General features: G+C 39.2%; 1 protein-coding gene across 1 annotated transcript in view; it reads right to left on the bottom strand.

Moving 5' to 3' along the window:
- Positions 1–17,135, bottom strand: part of hdac11 (histone deacetylase 11) — a 42,165-nt gene extending 25,030 nt beyond the window's left edge. Inside the window, exons 1-5 of the mRNA XM_059329062.1 lie at positions 16,945–17,135; positions 10,041–10,100; positions 9,762–9,910; positions 7,439–7,539; positions 5,957–6,073 (exon numbers count right to left, since the gene is read on the bottom strand). Coding sequence (XP_059185045.1) covers positions 5,957–6,073; positions 7,439–7,539; positions 9,762–9,910; positions 10,041–10,075 — 402 coding nt within the window. The 5' untranslated portion in view covers positions 10,076–10,100; positions 16,945–17,135. The remainder of the gene's footprint in view (positions 1–5,956; positions 6,074–7,438; positions 7,540–9,761; positions 9,911–10,040; positions 10,101–16,944) is intronic.
- Between the last annotated feature and the right edge of the window lie 4,935 nt (positions 17,136–22,070).

Below are 22,070 nucleotides of genomic sequence, written 5' to 3'. Positions count from 1 at the left end.
ATATATATATATATATATATGTTGTTTGCCATGTAGCAATTAAAAATACACTTAAAAACCTGGATTAATCTGGTTAGTCACATTGGACTGCTATTATTTTGAACACTATTGTATGTATATATATATGTGTGTGTATATATATATATATATACACACATATATATATATATACATACATATATACATTTTTATTTTTACATTACATTAATGACATTGTATTGTTCCTCATTTAATTAAAATATTGATATGGATTGATGCATTGTTGCACCTCTAGAAAACAACCGCTTAGTGTAAGCAGTGTAAGCACCAGGCATATTTTACTATAGCCATCTAATTGCATCTCTTTGGCACAATGCTTGGTCTGATATAATATTGTAAGTACACGGTTTGCACTGAAGGCCATATTTGCATAATACTGATCAGCTTATGCACATTCAAGTGTGAAGCCATATGTCACATTAGCTTCCTCGTTTATTTCAAATTCATTATTCTTCTTTTTGTATAACAAGATTTATAAAGATAGCTCCTAGTTTCCCTCAAGCTCTACTGAAAATAAAGTAAACTTCACAAAGAGGACAAAATCAATCTAGGTTTTAAGTGGGAGGAAACTCACAAACTAACCCCAAACAAACATTCAATCCAAATCATTTGAGACATTACATGGAAGTGAGGCTTTGATCATGGAAATTAACAAACACAATCACATCACAGTTTTCTATACAAGATACACTGAAACTGCTGTTTTTTGCTACTTTTTGGCACACTTACAGGGATAAAATCCACTGCATTTCAGTTTATTCAACACAACAGGAGTTTGGAATGTTCTGCCTCTCTATAGATAATTTGATGATTTGTGATCTTTGTCTGTTATGTGTCCTCTCTACTGAAGTACTCAGGGCAATGTCCTTGGCCCATTCCTGTTTTTTCTTTGACTCAACCAAAATTTGTATGGTTTTGCTCATTGCCAATCCCTGAAAGTACTACGATTTATTCTGATGAGTGATTGGCCCACTTCTGCAGCATCTGTAACCCATATAGTTAGTGGTGCACAGATATATAGCATGGTACATTTAACAGAGTTGGCATTTGAGTATTTAATGTATTCTTGTAACATTATTAGATTGGGGGTGAGTGATGGTTGCATTTTACACAAGTGAATGCCTCTTTTCACATGATGGGTAGACACCAACAACATCCACGAATACACAGAGACTGTGAGTGACTACATCAGCTGGTGCACGTCCATATGTGCACCTCCCAGGACTGTGAGTATGTTCCCCAAGCAAGAACCCTGGTTTAATGGGGACATAAAGCAGAAAATCGGGAAGAGACGGGAGGCCTTCAAGTCAGGAGATCAAGGGGAATACAAAAGAGCCTGGTACAAGCTGCAGAAGTCCATCAGAGCAGCTAAAGGGGTCATTCCCAAAAACTTGAAGGCTACTACCTAAACCACAACACGTGCAGGGAATCCAGTCTGTCACAAACTACAGGAGTACCACAGCAACCACAGACCCCCGAGATGCCACCCTCCCAGACAGCCTTAACACCTTCTATGCTAGGTTCAACAGGCTGAACACGGACACACCCTCAAAAGCACCCCACGGACACTGTTTTTCAGATGACACACACACAGGTCCTGAAGGCTCTGAAGAAGGTAAACCCCCACAAGGCAGTGGGACCTGACGGAGTGCACCGCAGAGTACTAAAGGCCTGTGGGGAACAACTAGCTGGTGTGTACACTGACATCTTTAACCTATCACTATCCCAGGCCGAAGTTCCCCGTATTTTCAAGTCCTCCACCATCATATCAGTCCCCAGAAGACCAGACACACCCACCCTTACCGACTTCAGGCCAGTGGCACTCACACAAGTCACCATGAACGGCTGTGGCTCAGTTGGTAGAGCGTTCGTCTGGTGATCGGAGGGTTGGTGGCCTAAATGTCTAAGTATCCTTGAGCAAGATACTGAACCCCAAATTGCTCCCGATGATGCATTCATCGGTGTGTGAATGAATTCCCAATGGTCGCAGGTGGCACTGTTTAGGGTAGTCCCTGCCACCAGTATGAATGTGTGTGTGAACGGGTGAATGAGCGCAGTCTGTAGTGTAAAGAGCTTTGAGTGGTCGCAAAGCGACTAGAAAAGCGATATATAAATGCAGGTCAATTTACCATTTACTATGAAGTGCCTAGAAAAACATCAATAACACCATCCCGGACACGGTAGAACCACTCCAGTTTGCCTACCGCCCCAACCGATCAGTGGACGACGCGGTATCAGTTGCCCTCCACCACATCCTGCAACACCTGGAAGGCGGTAGAATGTATGCCAGGATGCTCTTCCTGGACTACAGCTCTGCCTTCAACACCATCCGGCCGGGCGAGCTGATCGGGAAATGACCACAGGTGGTGAGGATGGGAGGACAGGTGTCCGCTGAGCTCACCGTCAGCACATTCACCCGTTCATACACACATTCATACTGGTGGCTGAGGCTACCAGAGCACACTGGTGCCACCTGCCATCATTGGGAATTCATTCACACACCGATGAATGCAGCATCGGGAGCAATTTGGGGTTCAGTATCTAGGAAATCTAGTATTGCTCAAGGATACTTTAACATGTAGGCTGCAATGGTCAGGCATCACCAACCCTCCTATCGCTGGACGAATGCTCTACCAACTAAGACACAGCCACCCCAGTGACATCCTTGTCTATGGAGAGGAGAATGACCACATCCTCAACACTGACAAGCCAAGGAAATAACTCTGGACTTTAGAAAGAATCCTCCCCCTCGACAGCCTCTTTTCATCAGAGGGACTGAGGTGGAGAGGGCCGACAGCTACATATTCCTGGGACTGCAGGTTACATCTGACCTGAGCTGGACTTTTAACACCACAGCCATAGTGAAAAAAGCCCAGCAAAGACAAAAGCCGGACTGAAACATCGCCCTCTCACCCAGGCCTACAGAGGACTGATAGAGAGCATCCTCACTGCAGGCATCACTGTCTGGTACGGAAACACCACCCAGGCAGAGAGGAAGGCTCTGCAAAGAGTCATAAAGACTGCAGAGAGGATTAAAAGGACAAAACTCCCATCCTGCTCCACCGAGAAGAGCAGAGGGAATCATCAGAGACTCATTCCATCCAGCCCACTCTCTGCTCAGACACAACTGTGCACGCACAATCTGAGACACAGCAGAGCAGACAGTATCATCACACATAAAACTCACTTTTTCAACAGCTTCTTTCCTGTCACAGTCAAAATGATGGCAAAACAAAACTAATGAATATGTGCATGTGTACAACACTACCTCACCTCACTGTACCTGTGCAATATTCAACTATCATTATCTCTCTCTGCCCCCCCCCAACCCCAGAACCATTGATTTATTTATTAATATATATTTATTACTCTGAGTCTGCATATACCAAACTTTCTGTACAGTGCATCCATATTTTATATACCGGTATTTATATTTTTCTTATTATTAGGATGCCTTATTCCATAATGTTGTATGTACAATGTCCATATTTTAAGCTGATGCCCTTGTATATTTTTTATATTGTTATATTTTATATTTATTCTCTTTATTAAAGTTTCTTTGTTGCCCACGAGAGAGCCCTGCACAAAAATTCCTATGTGTTTGTGTTTGACAGTGGTCTGTTCACAAATGGCAAATAAAAACCTTTAACCTTGGACTTGAACCAGATATTAAGCAATATAATAAATTGTGCCTGTCTGAGAATAATTTATGATGAGAGATAAAGCAGGGTATGGTGGGTAGCTTATGGAACTCAACCCTTCAGTGCCAGCACAGTGAATCATGTACTGGATTGATGTGGATTTGCAGTGGTGCTGCACAGCAGGTACACTGCACAGTACAGATCCAGTCAGACACCAAGAGTAAAGTGCTGAATATCTACAGATATACTTCACAGTATTCCATTAACAAAGTCATAATTAATGCAATTATTCACACTACAAATGAAACATTTTATAATTCTATAAAATGAGAAAACTGTTGATTGAAAACTAAATACACTGATTTATTTTAAAATATAGTATTTTATATTTTTTTATAATAAAGCATTCTTAACAGGGAAGTTACATATTCAAGACTATAATGATATATTGCATTATAGTTGATTTCAAAATATTTTTCGAAGTAAAGCTGTTTTTGAGAGCCTGTATTATTTGACAACAGTAACAAATACAGCAGTGGATTACATCGTTTTTTGAGCTCTTTTTTATTCCCTGTTGAAGAGCAGGGTCTTATTTCTCCCCTGAAAAAAGCCTGGTTACTGATTGGATAGATTGCTAAGCGGGATGTGACGTAGTACTCGATGCCACAACAACACACACCATTTGTAAAAGCCAGCAAAGCAGTTTTTCCCAACTTTGCGACTTTGTTGCTAAATTTAGCAACTTTTCTGACCCCCTTAGCGACTATTTTTCAAGACAGCGACTGGAGACAAATCCATGCCGCTCAGTGGGGGAGCCACTGTTAGCGGCAGTTAGCAACAGTTAGCTCTGTAGCAGTACAGTGTGTATGTGCTGCTGCTGCAGGAGGTGTTCACTTTGCGATATATGTTTGTTTACAACAAGCACCAGACACTCTGTTCACAGTTAACTGTGCCGGTTAATTCACAATCACTATGTTTATGATCAGCGGAGACGCTCTGCATAATTAGCTATGCTGCTTTCAGCTGCTGACGTTGTGCACAGTTAGCGACGGCGAAAACCATACGTCACCTCCAGAGTCTCTAACTTGTAATGGAGACACACAGAGTGAGCAGACTTTTGAGAGGGTGTGGCCTGAGACTTTCCTGGTGGCCACTTTTCCCCCTAGTGGAAACACGGCTATTGGAAGATGGCATGGCATACATTCCTCCACACCACCCTTTCTCACCTGAGCAAGAATAGAAACTATGTGAGATTGCTGTTCCTTGACTACAGTTCAGCATTTAACACCATAGTTCCTTCCAGGCTTGTCCCAGAGCTGAAGGGCTAGGGATTACACATTTTACTGTGTCTGTGAGTCCTTGACCTTACAGGCAGATCCCATGTGGTGAGGGTGAGCAGACACACCTATTCCAACCATCCTAAACACTGGACCACCCCATAGCTGCCCCCTGCTTTACTCCTTGTACTACCTGTACAGCTGTGTAGCCACTTTGGACTCCAAAACCATCATCAACTTTGCTGATGACACACTTGTGATGGGCCAGACCACAGATAACAATAAAAAAAGACCGACAAGAACGAAGAAGAGGAGCACTGCAAATTATTTGTTTCTTACCAAGATACAAAAACTTTAGATCTAGAAGTGTTAGATAATTTATCTTGTTTTAAGAGTTAATTTCTTATTTTAAGCGTACAACATGCTTATTTCTAGATTTAATAATCTTAATTTAAGAAATCTTTTCAAGTGAAATTATCTGTCCATGCAGCAAGATCATTTCCATCAGATTTAGTGTTTTTATCTTGTTTTTAGACACACCTTTTTTGCAGAAAACCTACTCCTAAACATCAGCAAGACAGAAGGAGGACTTTGGGAAGAAGCAAGAACTACGGCCCTCTCAACAGGTCCTTAATGGAAAAGGGCGAAAGCCTAGTACAGAAAGCAGCACGAACAGGACTGCACGGCCCTGCAAAGTGTGGTTTGTTCAGCCAGACTTACAATTGGCAGAGCTCTATGCTGTCATATTTTTACCAGGCACTGCAGGGATAACACTCAGAGAATCCCTAGGGATCCCAGCCACCTGGATAATGATCATTTCTCCTTAAACTTATATAATTGCTTGTGACGAATAAAATATTTAAAAAAATGATTCATGGATGCCTTCCTCTGACAAATGAGGGTGAATAGTAGCAAGATTGGTAAAATATTTAACATTACTAGCAACTAAAATGAAGCGACATGATGAGGAAATGAGGCTAAATGAGGCCAGGTACTGACCATGATTGTTCCTCCAGTCTGTGTCCGCAAAGGCTTCAACACTTTCCGCTGCACCAGGAAATTAGGCAGAAACATGAGAGGTGGGATTTCTGTAATCGTTGCCACCACCAGAGACCACTAAAGTGAAAAGAACACAGTTAGTCACAGTATATAGAGACCTTTTTCTGTGCTACGACTTAATCCATCAAAAGGTCAACAGAATCATGGATTGACTATACTGCCCTACAAAGTCTAACTGCAGTAACTACATTTTTGGTCAAAATTGAGTTATAACTAAAACGAACCCCTTTATGTCTGTTTTATCTTGTGACAAATTTTTTTATTTCAATTTTGCTTTGTTTCAGAGAAATATTTATATAAAAACCACAAAATCCAACTCAAAACAGTAATTGCACTTACACAGTCTGCTTTGTATATATATATATACTAATTTAAACATAAAAATAAAAATTATAGGTTTACTTGAAAGGGAAAATATTATTTAGATAGTGATGAAGTAATTATATTAAGACTAAAATATAACATTACTTTATAATATTAAGTCTAAAATACACAAGTATTTTGGACTTAATATTATATTATTTATACAAGTTGTAAATACACTGAAAGAAAATCAATTTGAAAAGGTTTATTCACTGAAAACAAAATATAAAAGCTGAAAGAAGACAACAACATTGTTGTTATTCCACTCTGTTTGTGCATTACTATTAGAACCTTTTACAGCAATGCAGTAACTACGTTTATGGGGTCGTCATGATTTTTTAGCATAAAAATGACATCATCATCAATACATGTGGAAATAAGTGTTATAACACTGACCTACCTATAACCCATTTGGCTGGCTAGTTAAAAAACGTAAAAAAACAACAACTTTAAAGCAGTTTTTCTCAGTTTTACCTTTTACGTAGTTAAGGCAGTTAAGACTTTGTAGGGCAAAACAAACAAACATATTTATAGTTTTGCCCACCAGGGTTTGAATATAAAGGTGTACAATAGCTGACTGAAGAAAGTTGGACTTGGCTTGAGCCTAGACACGCACATGAAACCAGGACAGCACAAAAGAATGTAAATTTACGACAGAGTACTGAGGTGTATCTCTTGAGCCCGTCAAGATTTGGTTCTGTGTGCAGTTGACGGGAGAGAGAATGAATACAAAGTCTTTGAACATGGTTGAACTACTTATCAGCTTTAAATTTACAGCAGACACTCCTTTATAAGAGATCTAAAGCCACATGTCAGTATTTCTGTATAAATGACTGTATGGCAAATGGCCAGAAATAACTGAACTGCATTTGACTGGTTTTTCATTAAAAACAAATCATTAAAAAATCCTGATAAGTCCCTCAACTCCTCAGTGCTATTGAGTAATGCATGAAATACAGGAGAGTTAAAAAGAAGTGAAGAGATGCAGAACTGTGAATGTGACATGCTGTAATGAGGAGAGATGTGTGTCAGGTTGGCAGTGTTGAGGAACAAAGTAACCTTTAATCTGTTGAGGTAACGTTTAGTGTGAACCACAAGCAGATCCTCTTCAGTAGCTTCACAGGCTTCCACGATGTCCCCATCAGTGATGAATTGCTCCTCTAAAACAAAGGCAACATTTGAGTCCAATAGGTAACATACTGTTATCTATTAATAACTATTAATAACATACTGTTACCTATTAATAAAAAAATCAGTTTGAGACCAGGCTAATAATAGGGGCAGGCTATTATTTGCAGGAGGCTTTTATTAAAAAAAGAAAATCAGATCAGCTCTGACCGGCACTTTTTAGAGTGTTTTACACAGCGCATTGTAGCCAGTTACCCGGATGTCGGCCATATTGGAAGTACTGGGATGTAAACAAACAATGAACAGCACGCTGAATGTTCATTTTAAGCAGGATTTAAAATGTCTAAATTACTAAAAAAGCCCAGAAGAACGTGCGTAAACGGCTGGACTTTACAGAGAGTGACTAGGACAGCGGGAGAAACAACCATATTTACCTACAGTACTAATACTCGTGTGGCCAAACTTCAAAATACAGGTGTTGTGATGAAATCTGTTACCGTCAAATGATGTTTCCTGAATGGTGTTCTCCGTAGCATCACCTCCACGGTTGGAGTTAGGAGTTAAGTTTAAGGTTAGGCCTTGTAGAGAGAACTGTTTGGGGTTAAGGTAAACTTGGGCTCATGTTAACAACTTAAAGGAGGACTGGTTGGGGTCAGGGGTCAGGTTGGTGCAGGTTAAGGTAAGGGGGACACATATCGACGGGGGAACAGACTTTGACATAACACCGGTGAGACACCCGGCTTATAAAAGAGGCCGGCTTTTATTTACTAAAAATAGTTTTTACACCCGGTTACTAAATGAGGCCGGTCATTAATAGGGGCCTGGCTTTAAATTGAGGAAACACAGTAGGCATGAAAAACATGTACTGTACATCACTTCTACAAAAATAAACCTTCATATTACAGTTGGACAAGCTGAACAATTTTCACAACACTAAATTACACTTGGAAAAAAAACAGTTCGAAAATCAGTTTAGAAAATCTAAATTCCAACCTCAAAGTTAGACAATCACTAAACTGCCCAGTAGTACAACAACTAAAAGGTTCAGCCAGTCTCTGTCATGGAGATGAACAAAACAAACAGTTCTATGTTCCTGGTTTGGTATTAACCCTCTGGGCCCACTCTAATTTACTACCCTTTCAGACTCTTCGGGCTGAAAATGTCCACTCCCAAAAAAACGCGATGAAAACTTTATAGATTAATATTTTTTTCCAAATTTTTCTGCATAAACAACTTCCGCCCTGCCCAAATTACCAAATATTTTCCATATAATAAATCATTTTTGGCTGGGGCATGGGTGAAAAAAATATTAATTTGTAAAGTTTTTATAGTGTTTTTTTTGGAAGTGGACATTTTCAGCCCTAAGGGTCTGAAAGGGTAGTAAATGTGTGTGTTGCACACATTTAATGTGTTAAATATGCACTTTATGGAGCTTTGATTTTAAAAAAAGGTACTTTTAGGTTGTTATACAGTATTTATGTTCACTTAAATAAACAGTTTCAATAAAACAATTTGTGACCTGTCATATTTGGCTTTGACTTTGACTGAACATTTGCTCTCACTTTGTGATGAAAACAACGGGATATATATCATATATATATATATATCTATATATATATATATATATATAGATATATATATCGGGATATGACTTTTGGTCCATATCGCAGAGCCCAATGCAGGACTATTTTATATTGTCTTGGACCACTGGCAGACATAAAGGTTGTTATTCACTACTGTTTTAAAAAATCCAGCCTCTGACTTTGAATGTCACAGACAGCTCATTAAAATCAAGTTCCCTTGTATAATGTATTTAATAAGCTGGTTAAATCTGTAAAATCATCCACTTTTGCTTAAATTATTGCAAGGGTAAAACAAATCCAAGGTTTTCCTCTGTCAGCAGAGGCTCAGTTCTTTATTTGAACTCTTAACTTCTGAATGTTTTACTGATTCATTAGGCTGTGTATGACACATTCTATAGCAAAAACAGTCCATGGAGCAATAACAAAAACATCGTGTCAGTTCCCTTGGCCTTGGAACCTGTGCTGGGCCTCATCCACTCTACCTGACCAGACTCCCACAGGGAGTTTTCTCTAATTATCTGTGCTCTATGGCTCTGCATTTCCCCTCTTAAGACACTACATCTCACCTCTCCACTCTCTTCTCTTTGTACTCTACCTCTCTGATCCACTCTGAGTGATTCTGTATACATCAGCTCAGGGAGATGTTCTCCCACTCTTTCTTATTCTCTTACCTTTCAAGAAGTGAATGACTTTCCCCCACTTCCCTGCATCAAATGGATGGAGCTTTTCAAGGCCCATGAAGGTGATGTTGTAGTCTGGGTGGTACACGATGGGCAGATATGTTCGAGGGATGCTGGTGTACAATTCAGTGTGGTGGGAGCTAAAAAAGAAAAGAAAAATACTTTAAAATGCTGTACTACACTGTTGCATTACATTAATATGAAGTGATTTCCCCAGTGGCATTAGAGGCATTCTTGGAACTGTGAATATTGTTAGCTTGCATTACTCACCTCCCTTTCCCTTCATTATCTTCTTTGTGAGACATGTTTTTCAGGCATTGCTAATTTCATCTGGGGAAAAAAAGGGAAAGATTACCAATGGAAAATGCAAGAATTCATCTGTAACTACTGTAAATAATACTGATAAAACTTTGTCAGTTGAAGTTGGATTTTATCAATGTTACTCCTCAAGCAAGACTGTATGGAATTCTATTTAAGTTCATATAAAACAAACAAACAAACAAACACATAGATAAATGCCTATGACAAAAATGAATATGGCTATAAAACACAATATAAGTTGCAACAATATATAACAAAATGTACATTCTTTAAAGAACTAAATCCACTTTAAATCATTTTAGCCACTTGTATTTTATAATTCTACATTCATTTGTTTCAGGTGGTTTTTATTTCATAATACAACATTTGTTTCTGGGTATTTTATAGGGTTGCACTACGGTGGCCCTGAAGTGCAAACCACACCAGCAATTCACTCAACACACCACGATTCACCAGCAACTCACACAACACACCAGCAATTCACACAACACACCAGCAACTCACACAACACGCCAGCAACTCACACAACACACCAGCAATTCACCAGCAATTCACCACAACACACCAGCAATTCACACAACACACCAGCAATTCACCACAACACACCAGCAATTCACTCAACACACCAGCAATTCACCAGCAACTCATACAACACACCAGCAACTCACACAACACGCCAGCAACTCACACAACATGCCAGCAACTCACACAACACACCAGCAATTCACCAGCAATTCACCACAACACACCAGCAATTCACACAACACACCAGCAATTCATCACAACACGCCAGCAATTCACACAACACGCCAGCAATTCACACAACACACTACCAATTCACACAACACACCAGCAATTCACACAACATGCCAACAATTCACCACAACACGCCAGCAATTCACCACAACACACCAGCAATTCACCACAACACGCCAGCAATTCAGCACAACACACCAGCAATTCACCACAACACACCAGCAATTCACACAACACACAAGCAATTCACACAACACACCAGCAACTCACACAACACGCCAGCAATTCACAGAACAGTATTGTTTTAGTAAAACAACTTGTGAATGCTGAGGGACAGTTATGGTGAATTCCTCACTAAATTCAGATTGCCAATTACCCTAAAAGAATATGCAGTGGTGTTTGCTAGTGTTAGTGCTAGTGTGCCGCAGGAGATCGTCAGGTGTGCCGTGGGAAATTATCCAATTTCACCTAATGTGCCATCAGTGGCTGTGCTGTAGTAGTGACTGGGACTGGGACTATCATGTAATACTCTTCCATATCACTAGATGGCAGCAGATAGCTAATTGCATTGTACATAGAGACAAGAGAATTAGTGATACATGAATGCGACAGTTGGTGACAGTGATGGAGAAGTTTTTGAAGAGGAAAAATGCTAACTCCGAACTGGGCCCTGGACAAAATTCGGACCCAGATGAAGGCCCTAGTATGAGTAGAGGAAAGAAAGCAAAGACGGCGAGCTCGAGGCAATACAGCGAGAGTTATGTTTCATTTGGATTTACTTTCACCGGGGATGCGACAACACCAATTCCGTTGTGCTTGGTGTGTGGTGAGAAGCTATCCAACAGTGCTATGGTACCAAGCAAGCTTAAACGCCATCTCCAAACGAAACACCCATCGCTTCAAAACAAGAGTGTGGACTATTTTGTTCGCCTGCGTGAAAACAGAGAGAAACAGGCAACATTTATGAGAAAAACCACAAAGGCACAAATGAGAGAGCCCTCAAAGCTAGCTACCACGTAGCTGAACTTGTAGCTTAATCAAAAAAGTCCCACACTGTGGCAGAGACGTTATTGTTACCCGCATGCAAAGCCATTGTAAATGAGATGCTCGGACCTGAAGCGGTTAAAGAAATAGCCAAAGTCCCTCTCTCAGACAACACAATTGCCAGACGTATTGATGACATGTCTGCAGTCATTGAAAGCGTGGTTTTGGAAAAGATCCGTATCAGTGAGAAATTTGTGCTGCAACTTGACGAGTCCACGGATATTAGTGGACATGCTCAACTCTTGGCCAATGTGCGTTTTGTGGATGGAGATGTAATCAGAGAAAACTTCCTATTTTGCAAGTCTTTGCCAGAAAAAACAACAGGCGAGGAAATTTTATCGGGTCACATCAGAATATCTTGAAAAAGGAGGACTTAAGTGGGAAAATTGCACGAGTGTCTGCACTGATGGAGCTGCAGACATGGTCGGACGTACCAAAGGCTTCTGTAGCAGAGTTTTGCACTGTTTCTTACACCGTGAGGCCCTTGTGGCCAAGACTACCAGCAGACCTAGCCCCTGTGTGGGATGATGTTGTACACATGGTAAACTTTGTAAAGACACGACCTTTAAAAAGCCGTATATTTGCGTCTTTGTGTGAGGTGATGGGAGCGGAGCATAAAGCCTTGTTGTTTCATACGGAGGTCCGATGGTTGTCGCACGGCAAGGTGCTGGCCCGTGTGTATGAGCTGCGGGAGGAACTCAAAGTGTTTCTGACAAATGAGGGATCTGATTACGCAAATGCTTGCAAGTGATGAATGGTGTGCAAGGCTGGCATATCTGGCGGACATTTCTCATCATCTGAATGAACTGAACACACGAATGCAAGGCCGTAATGAAAACCTGCTCACAAGTACGGATAAAATAAATGGCTTCCGTTCAAAGGTGCACCTCTGGCAACAACATGTGGAAAGTGGCAACCTTGAAATGTTCCCACTTACCAAGAAATGGCAAGATGTTCACACTACTGCACTGTGTGAGATCATAAGTAAACATCTGAAAACTCTTTAGGAGAAGATGTCATTTTATTTCTCTTCAGCCTCCACTGATAGCCTTGACTGGGTCAAGCAGCAGTTGTTTGCAGGAGCAGGAGGAACTAACTGAACTGAGACAAAATCGTGGTTTTAATCTAAGCTTTGCTGATCTACCTTTGGACAGTTTTTTGTTGACTGCTGCCAAGGAGTTTGCCATTCTAGCAAACAAAGCTATTTTGACATTGCTCCCATTTTCACGACATATCTGTGTGAGGTGAGCTTCTCAAGCCTGACTGCCATAAAAACTAAAAACAGAGAGAGACTGAGAGCTGTTGAGGAAGAGCTTTGTGTGTGCCTTTCTTCAATTCCTGCCAGGATATCAGCTCTGTGTTCATCCAAACAGGCACAGGTTTCACATTTAGTGAGTAAAATACATTGAGATTGAGATTTGTACATGCAACTCTTCATGTTTCTCAGTGTGAAATAGCGGATTCTTTCCCAAAAATATTGCTTCTGTCAGAATAAGCACTATATTTCTGGATTCCTGGTAACAGAATGCTTTTGGACAGAATTAGTTTGCAAAACACTATTTTAGTTTTCTACTACCTTTAAGACCACATTGTTGTGGCATTTGTTATGTTCAAGCTGTGTTTTTGAAGTGGACATGTTAAGTGCCCTTTTTATTTGAAAAAAGATATGAAATATGATAAAGTTCTTTTTTTGTGTTTATTTTTCCTATTCAGGACACTTTGATGAGAATGGCTATATTGTTAATTAAATTGCACTTTTTATTTGAAAGATAAATATAAAAGATCATAAAGTACATTTTTCTTTGTGTTTATTTTATTCCTATTCAAGACACTTTGGTAAGAATGACTATATTGTTAATATAGGCAACACAGTATCATTTTTAAAACAATTTTAGCTGGTGGTGTGCCTCGTGATTTTTTCAATGAAAAAAATTTACCTTGGCTCAAAAAAGGTTGAAAAACACTGGATTAGAGGATCAACAATAGATGTCTCTTTGATGGATCCACTCAGTAATGCTTTGTTCCTCGGAAGCAATGATATCACTAAAAATAAATGCTGGAATAAACTCAATAGCAGCCTCATGCTGACTGTAACTGTGCCCTTAGCAAAAATAATTTTGGACAGCGTCATATGGGGATATTGATTGGAGGCAAATTTGTCTAGTTGGGGATACATTTTTCTTGAATAATAAAGTTAAAGAGGTCTCCTTTAAAATTATGCATAAAATATATCCAGCAAAAAAAACTTAGAGAGACTTAATCTTGTGTGTTCTGTGGTTAAGAGGAGGAAACAATTTGCCATATGTTTTATGACTGTGTATATGCTTGTCACAACCCCCGGTTGTGACTTGTCTGTGGCATGCATTACTGCTGGGGGGCGTGGTCTCGGCAGCTCCAGCCTACACACCTGCAACGCATCTCATCAGTCCTGCACTCCGGTTTCTCATTCCACAATCAACACTCCTATAAAAGACCAGACCAGCCTTCCAGTCCCCGCCGGATCGTCGAATCAGTTTGTATGAGACTCACCAGCAACTTAGTAGTAACTCTGTTTTTGTGCCTGTTCCTAACCTTGTTTTCTCTGCCTCGCCTCAGACCATCGTGCCTCAACCTGTTCCCAGCCCAGCTCACCAGCCAGCCGAGAGCTCTGGATCCGAACCCGCTCCTGAATTCCCAGCGCCCCCTCTTCGACCTGTTTTTCCTTTGTGAAAAAATCCAAATAAATCATCCATATCTCTCTGATCTCTGGTCTGCGTCTGAGTTCTGGTCACCGGTCCTGACAATGCTTGAATATTCTGGAGGGATGTGCAACATTTTGTCAACAGGAAAACTGGACAAGCAATCCACTTTAAGGACAAATACATTATTATTTGTTGTGAAGAAAATCAGAGTTAAAGGGACTTGAGTTTTTTTGTACAGCTACTACAGTTTCACATACATAAGAAATGTTCTGACTCCAAACCAGCTGTTCACTTTCTACATTAACTGGAGCAATACTGCACTTCTATTAAAGGACTTAAGAGCAAGAAGGCTCTGAAAAACTGACTTTGTTTTGGACAAATACTGTAATGATTGATGAATTATACATCATGCTTTTTGTTTTTGTTTCTATTCTTACCCTGTGTTTATTCTGGATCTCTGTTTTGGTATTGATGTTTGTCGGTTTTTGTGTGTTTTTTTCATTCTGTAACCCTCTGGCAAGAATAATGTGTATATTGTAAATTGTTATTGTGTATTTTCTACAAGATTCTACCAATAAAGAAAATGTTACAAATTTTAAGAATAACTGAGGATCATGTTTAGATTTTGCGGAGAAGAAGAGGAAGACATCTTACATCTGTTTTGTCCAGATGTGGCTCTATTTTGGTGCAAGGTGACAGTTTAGCTGTCTGAGCAAGGACTCATCTTAACATTATCACCAATCAATATCATTTGGGATTTGCAAGAAGAACAAAATATGTTGTTAAACACCATTGTGCTTCTGGGGAAAGTTTTTATTTTCAAAAAAGAAAAATATATTAAATTGGAACCATTCATTATGTACCAAGTTTATGATGAAATATAAAAGAAAGCCACAATCAGATGGTTGGCAGTTATAAAAGATTGGGATAAAGATCAATAATTTTTCTTTACTTTTTGATTTTAATGTTTTATAGATAAGTTTCTATTGTAACCATACATTTTCCTATTTTTCTGCTCTGGCTGTCATGAAGTTAATAGTTTAAATATGGAAATGGCTGAATTATACATTCAAGATATGTATGCCTTTTTTTTGTCTTTTCTTTGTGGGGGTGATTTGGGGGTGCAGGTTTCTTACGTGGGTCCATCTTTTTTTCTGTTTTTTCTTAGTACCCTTGTTTACTTGTATGTTTTTTTATGTAAATGTGTTTCCAAAAAATAAAAAAATGTTATTGTGAATTAAAAATAAATAAATAAAAATGGCTGATTTGTATCGATTAAGGAGGCTGCTACCTACGCAGCCCTATCTCTCACTTGTTAAACCAAATATCCAGTCACATCGGTTTATCAGTCACAACCCTAGTATTTTATTTCATAATACTGCTTTTATTTTATTTCAGCGTATTTTGTATGATATGATCAAGCCCAAGTTACGGAAATTAATTATTTCTGAGTATAAAAATAATGGAAAAAGCTGCAAATAAATAAGGCATTTGGAAACAATATTCCCCTGAAATAAAAAAAAGGGTTGTTTTGAATAATTTAAAGTAGCCCTGAGAAAGATGTATTATGTATTTTGGTTTGTTTTGGGGGTTTATTCAGTAGTCATATTTTTTTAATTTCATGTGCTTATGTATTTATTTGGTAATTTGTAACTAAAATTAAAATTAAAATGAATCACTAAAATGATGGATTTAAATAGATACATAGATCACCATTTTGTTTGTGTCTCTATGTAAATGCAGCTATCTTAAAATATGGAAGTTGAATGAAGATACATGAATGTAAAAGCTGTATGTCAAAGTGTTAAAAACTGAAAATGAAATAAAAATATTGTGGGAAAAGACAAAAACTAAAATGGATAAGGACGGGGACAATTTACCGATCAAGCCCAATTAACATAATTTAATTACTTTTGAGTATAATAAATGGAAAAGCTGAAAAAAACGTGACATTTAGAAACAATATTCCCCTGAAATAAAAAAAAGGTCATTTTGAATAATTAAAAGTAGCCCTGAGAAAGATGTATTATGCCTTTGGTTTGTTGGGCGTTTATTCAGTAGTCATATTTTTTATTTCATGATGCATGGTGCTTATGTATTTATTTGGTAATTTGTTTACTATTAACTAAAATGGATAAGGATGGGGAGAATTTACCGCGCATGCGCAGTGATGTGTGTACATTTCCAGAGACGCAACACAAGGAAACGAGTGAACAGACACACACAGCCTCCAAACATGTGTATGCAGGCCGTTTGTCATCAAACACGGCTCATTTTTTGCGTTTAAGACAAAAACGTTACCACAGCTACTGTACGCAACAGTGTGGAAGTGTGTCAGAGGAGAGAAAGTAGTACCAGCCGATGTGACTCACCTGCTTCTCTGTATGGAATGATACCGACCACCGAACAGCTGCTGGTAGTGAACAGTCACTGGAGACGGTTTATGCTTGTCCTCTCCGACAGGCTGTAGCTGGTGTAAGCTGTCAATAGCTAGCCAGCGGAGACAAAACCTGTTTTCTTGAGAGTGTTATCTTCTCAGGATCCTTGCTCCGTCCTGCTCCACTCTTACGTAGAGTACGTACGACTGCGCGCGAGCTCCGTCCGTTACGTTTTTAGCGCAAAGTACATTTAAAGTGGAAGAAGCAAATGCTTTCACTTTCCTGTTTTTCCCGTTCTTCCTGTTCTTCTGAACGTAGGGAGAATCTCCAGTTGGTGAGTCTCCCTCAATAAAATGAAAGTAAAACTAAGGGTTAACACAAGTTATCCAAAGCACATCTCTTCTCAAATAGCCAGTGTCTAATAGATTATGATGCAGTATAAACAGGTTAAGTACACTGTTTCAAGACCACATGTGTAGACAAACTTAATCTTCAGGGTTTCCTATTAATAAAACAAATCTGCTTGTTTTTATCAGGATGTTTTTATTATGTTTGTTTAAAACAATATATTCTAATAGCCTTTGATGTAAATAAACTCTCTATTTTTTATTTCAATCAAATGTGTTTTTTTTTTAATTGACCCATTAAACCAGACTGTAATTGTACATGCCTTGAATGTTCTTAAAAGAGGTCTAAGTGTGTGTCATTTTTGGACATCCCATAATATGTTTTTTTCTGTCATTTCTGGTCATATTATGCTTCCACGTGTATCAACAGACTATAATTGTCCCACTTTAAGCATTTTTGGCATTTTGAAATTTGACAAAATCTGACAAAAATCGACAGGCGGGGGTGGTGGGGCAGTATCATTTTTTGGACATCCCATAATATGTTTTTTTTCTGTTGATACCATTTGTTCAACACAATTTGCGCTGCATAAGGCATTTTTTTTAAAATATTGAAATAAATAAAAACTGTCAAAAAGAGAAACTTAGAAACTTAAATCACAACATGGATTTTTCTATGTTGTGCCATGGAAAATTGAATATATTTTCCCATGGTTTTCTTGATAATGGTTTTGGTTATAAATTAAGCTGATTTTATACAGTGAGGTCAAGCTTTAGGAGATGCTCTTACTGCAATGATATGCCACTATGGGGACTAACATCATCACATGTGAATAAAATTGAATAAAAGAGTGCAAATGTACAGGGTACCCCAACTTACCTAGTCCCAACCTCGCCACCACAAAATAGCACTAACAAGTTGAATTTAAATTTCAAAGCACACAGACTGCAGGTGAATCTGATTCAAATCAGATTCCTACTCAAATCCGATTTTTAGGGCTGACTGTCCACACTGTTTTTAGCAAGTGTCCAAATCGGATATGGCTCTGTTCAGACTGGGCCACATTATTGACTGATCTGACAGGTTGCTGTAGTAACGGCGTCAGAGCGTCTGACGTCATATAATTGCGACAGCGACAAGAACAACAACAACAAACATGATGGAGGCAGGTCACCTCAGTATATTGGCCTTATCACTGTCCAGTAGAGGTGCAGAACATCTCAGACGCACCAGGGGAGAAACCAGGCGGATGGACGCCCCCGTCGGGCCCGTATGAGTCAGGCGCGGCTGCCGGTGGACACCTCGTCCCCGTGCTATGCGTAGAGTGACGTCACGGACAGTCAAAACCGATCTGAGTGTTTGGAGCGGTTCAGACTGAGACGCATCTGTCCAAATGCGATCTGAAACTACGTCCCAAAGGTGGTTTCGATCCAGTCTGCAAAAATCGGATTTCATGTGATTTGTGAGTGTTCAGACTTCAAAAGAGCCATCCAGTTCCAATGTGGATGGTCTTAAAATCGGATTATGGCTGGCAGTCTGAACGCGGCCAAACAGTCCTCTAGCACATAACACCAACCTTAGCTCAAGCAGCCCAAAACTTAAATTTGCACAGCAGCTGCTTTCTGGTTACTTTGCAGTTCATTTTTTTGCTTTTTAAATAGGGTTAGGCCTATTTGCCATGGAAATTGGCAGTAATGGTGGAAAAAGTAACAGGCCGGGAAACATAGGACACTTTTTGGGAAAAGCGGGGAAAAAGGGTCCTATGTTCCCCAGTCTCATACAAAGAGGGGAACATAGTACCGGGGGAACAGAGACACGCTCCCGCACAGACAAGCAGAATGTTACCTGTCATCCCAGTGAACTGGGTGTTTCTGTAATCCTGTCTATTGACAGCCGAAGAGGGAGATGTCTATAAATAGCATGATATGTTAATGCCTGTGTACGGTAACAGAATTGGTTTGCCTCTGAGCGTGATCTCTCCGCAGGGCTGGGAGTCTGCAACTTCAGAAAAACATTTTTCTTATATTTCTGGCTGTAGTACCGTAAGTAAAAATGACCTTTCTGTGGCCTGAGGTATATTTTTAGCTGATGCTCATATCCTATATTGTGTCTGAAAAGGATACTGCATATGGTTTATCGCAGTGATGTTACTATATTAAGGAACATTTGTTTTCATGAGCATATCTTTATATCTTTGCATATATTTATGTCATAAATGACAAGATGGAGGACAAAACTACAAGTTCTAAATTATATATATGAACTGTAGTGAGGTAAACATCACTTGTGTCGCGGTGTCAGCTTGGCTGCATGTATAAATTCAACAGTCTCGCACAACCATGCACATACTATTGCAGTTTATGTAATAACTGAAAGTTTGCAGTTTTCCAAGACTGCAGTATTTCTCCTCATCAATGTGTATCTCTTAAAGCAGTGGTTCTCAAATGGGGGTACGCGTACCCCTGGGGGTACGTAAAGTAAGTATATAAGTATAAGTTCATAAAATTAATTTTATATTCAGTAGGCTATTCAGTTTGATTCTCCTAAAAACCCAGAGTGTCCCCCATACCAGGATGGTTGGACCCAACCTGTCATATGCCACCTGGCATCACCTGTCAATCACCTGAAAACTCAAAGATGGAGTCGTGGTTGAAGCGTAGCAGTTATAGTTTTAAATGGTTATATGCTCACTGTTTTTACTACATTAGTTTGAATCACTACATTTTAGTGATGAAAACATTTGCAATAAATTAAGTCATGGATTATTAACATTTAAAATGTTTGAAATTTTTTTTTTCCCAAATGTTTGAATTTTGTATGTGTTTATCAGTTCCAAAGTTTAATAAATCAGACACTGATGGCACAGCACTCTGTTTGTAAGTCTTTTTTTTTCCAACCAAGAAAGCTTTGCCCTGGTTAGGGGGTACTTGGCTGAAAAAATATTTCACAGGGGGTACATCACTGAAAAAAGGTTGAGAACCACTGTCTTAGAGTGTCTGATGATGTGAGGGAATGGCGTTTAAAATGTTTCTGATCACGGAATATGTTGTTTGGTTGAGACATATGAATGTGACTGAATGTATTCTGTTTGTACATTGTATTGCTTTCCATCTAGAAAGCCTTGAAGTCATCACTGTTGTGACATCACGTTGGTGCGTCTCACAAGACAACCACATTTAAATATCAGAGACGTGTAGATATTCCTTTAATATCAATGTAATAATGCATACATGTGTGCATTGTTAGTTCTCAACCCTAACCCACAACTAACTAAATATGCCGTATTCAACATCTTTTTTTTTCCATTTCTTTTTCAGGTACACACTTTTTTTCGGCCTGCCAGGTGTAATTTAGTTTTTCCACATCAGCAGAAGTGATTGGCAGTGCGAGGTCCACGTCTGACATGAATTAGGTGGTCTGCCTGGGCAATAAACACCTTACTAACAATACTGAGCATCAGTTGCCATAGTGACTGTCAAAGTAGATAAGACAGCCGTTTTTCCCTGATATGAGCAAGAACAGACAAAACAAAGATCACACCGCTGAAGTAGAGCAACTGATGCTATACACGGACCACCAGTAAAAACTCTACAGTAATACTTATAGTGCAACTATGACCTGGTTTCATAAATCCTCCTTAACTGTACTGTATTTGGTGAGGTTTTGATAACTCCATATGGACAAATCAATCATCCCTAGCTGTTTATTAGATAGATGAGAAAGCAACGTGTCAAGTCTTCAGGGAGCTTTTACTTCCATCTGTACCACTAAAGCCAGAAGGAGCAATTATCTCATGTAGGGATTGAATATCTCCTTGAAAATTATTCATGTAATCATTTCTCAGACCATACAGTGACTGTTAGTTAAAGCAATTAAGTGGAATGGACAATACTTCATGCTTTAGAAAACACAATATATTGTTAGAAGAGATTACAGCAAGATGTGAAAGTTTTATAAACTTAAAGCCTATTTCAGAATGCATTTGGTTTTACAAAATTAGAGTTTAGCCACCCAAAATTGCTGGTTAGTGTCATACTGTTCATGTCAGGGTATATACAGATATACTTGAATTTGATACCTTTTAATACCCTTTTTAATACTTTCACAATATTTTTTAATACCAACACGACAGTGATCTGCAAATGTACTTTTTTTTTTGTACTCATTTTTTATTGATTTTCACAGGTATATGTATGCATCGATACAAACAAGACAAAGAATATTTCCGAAAGCATAACCTTTGAATTTACCCTCCCTCCCCCCACCCCTCTACATGGGAATCGAATAACAATCACACCGGTTCACAAACAATTACACAAATAAGACCATTACTTTTTCTTTAGTAAAAAATCCTTAACTCTAGTAATTCCATTGCACCAGGTTGTGCCACCCTTGTATCCCAGAGGAAAGTTCAAGAAAAAGAAAGTCCAGAAACATAAGCAGCCAGTATTCCAGCGATAAATTGTGGGGAGGGAGCCAAACCTGTACAACCATTTTCTTGTCTGCGGTCAGACCTGCAAGCCAAACTTTTCTAGACCTTTCATTTATACAAATTTGAGAGTCATCATCCAGAAGATGTAAAGCAGGGTCCATGGGTAGTTTAAAGTCAATTACATCCGACAGTGTCTGTACAAAAATTTTCCAAAAGTTATAAATCTTGGGGCAGGCCCACATTATATGCATAAAAGTCCCTACTGTATTTTGGGAGCAAAACATAGAGAATGGGTGTGGTGCCTGGCCCATTAAGTGTCTTATTCTGGGCGTAAGGTAAG

The sequence above is a fragment of the Centropristis striata genome, chromosome 3 (assembly GCF_030273125.1).
Source record: "Centropristis striata isolate RG_2023a ecotype Rhode Island chromosome 3, C.striata_1.0, whole genome shotgun sequence".
NCBI classification, from domain to species: domain Eukaryota; kingdom Metazoa; phylum Chordata; class Actinopteri; order Perciformes; family Serranidae; genus Centropristis; species Centropristis striata.
This window is presented reverse-complemented; position numbering and strand designations above follow the sequence as displayed.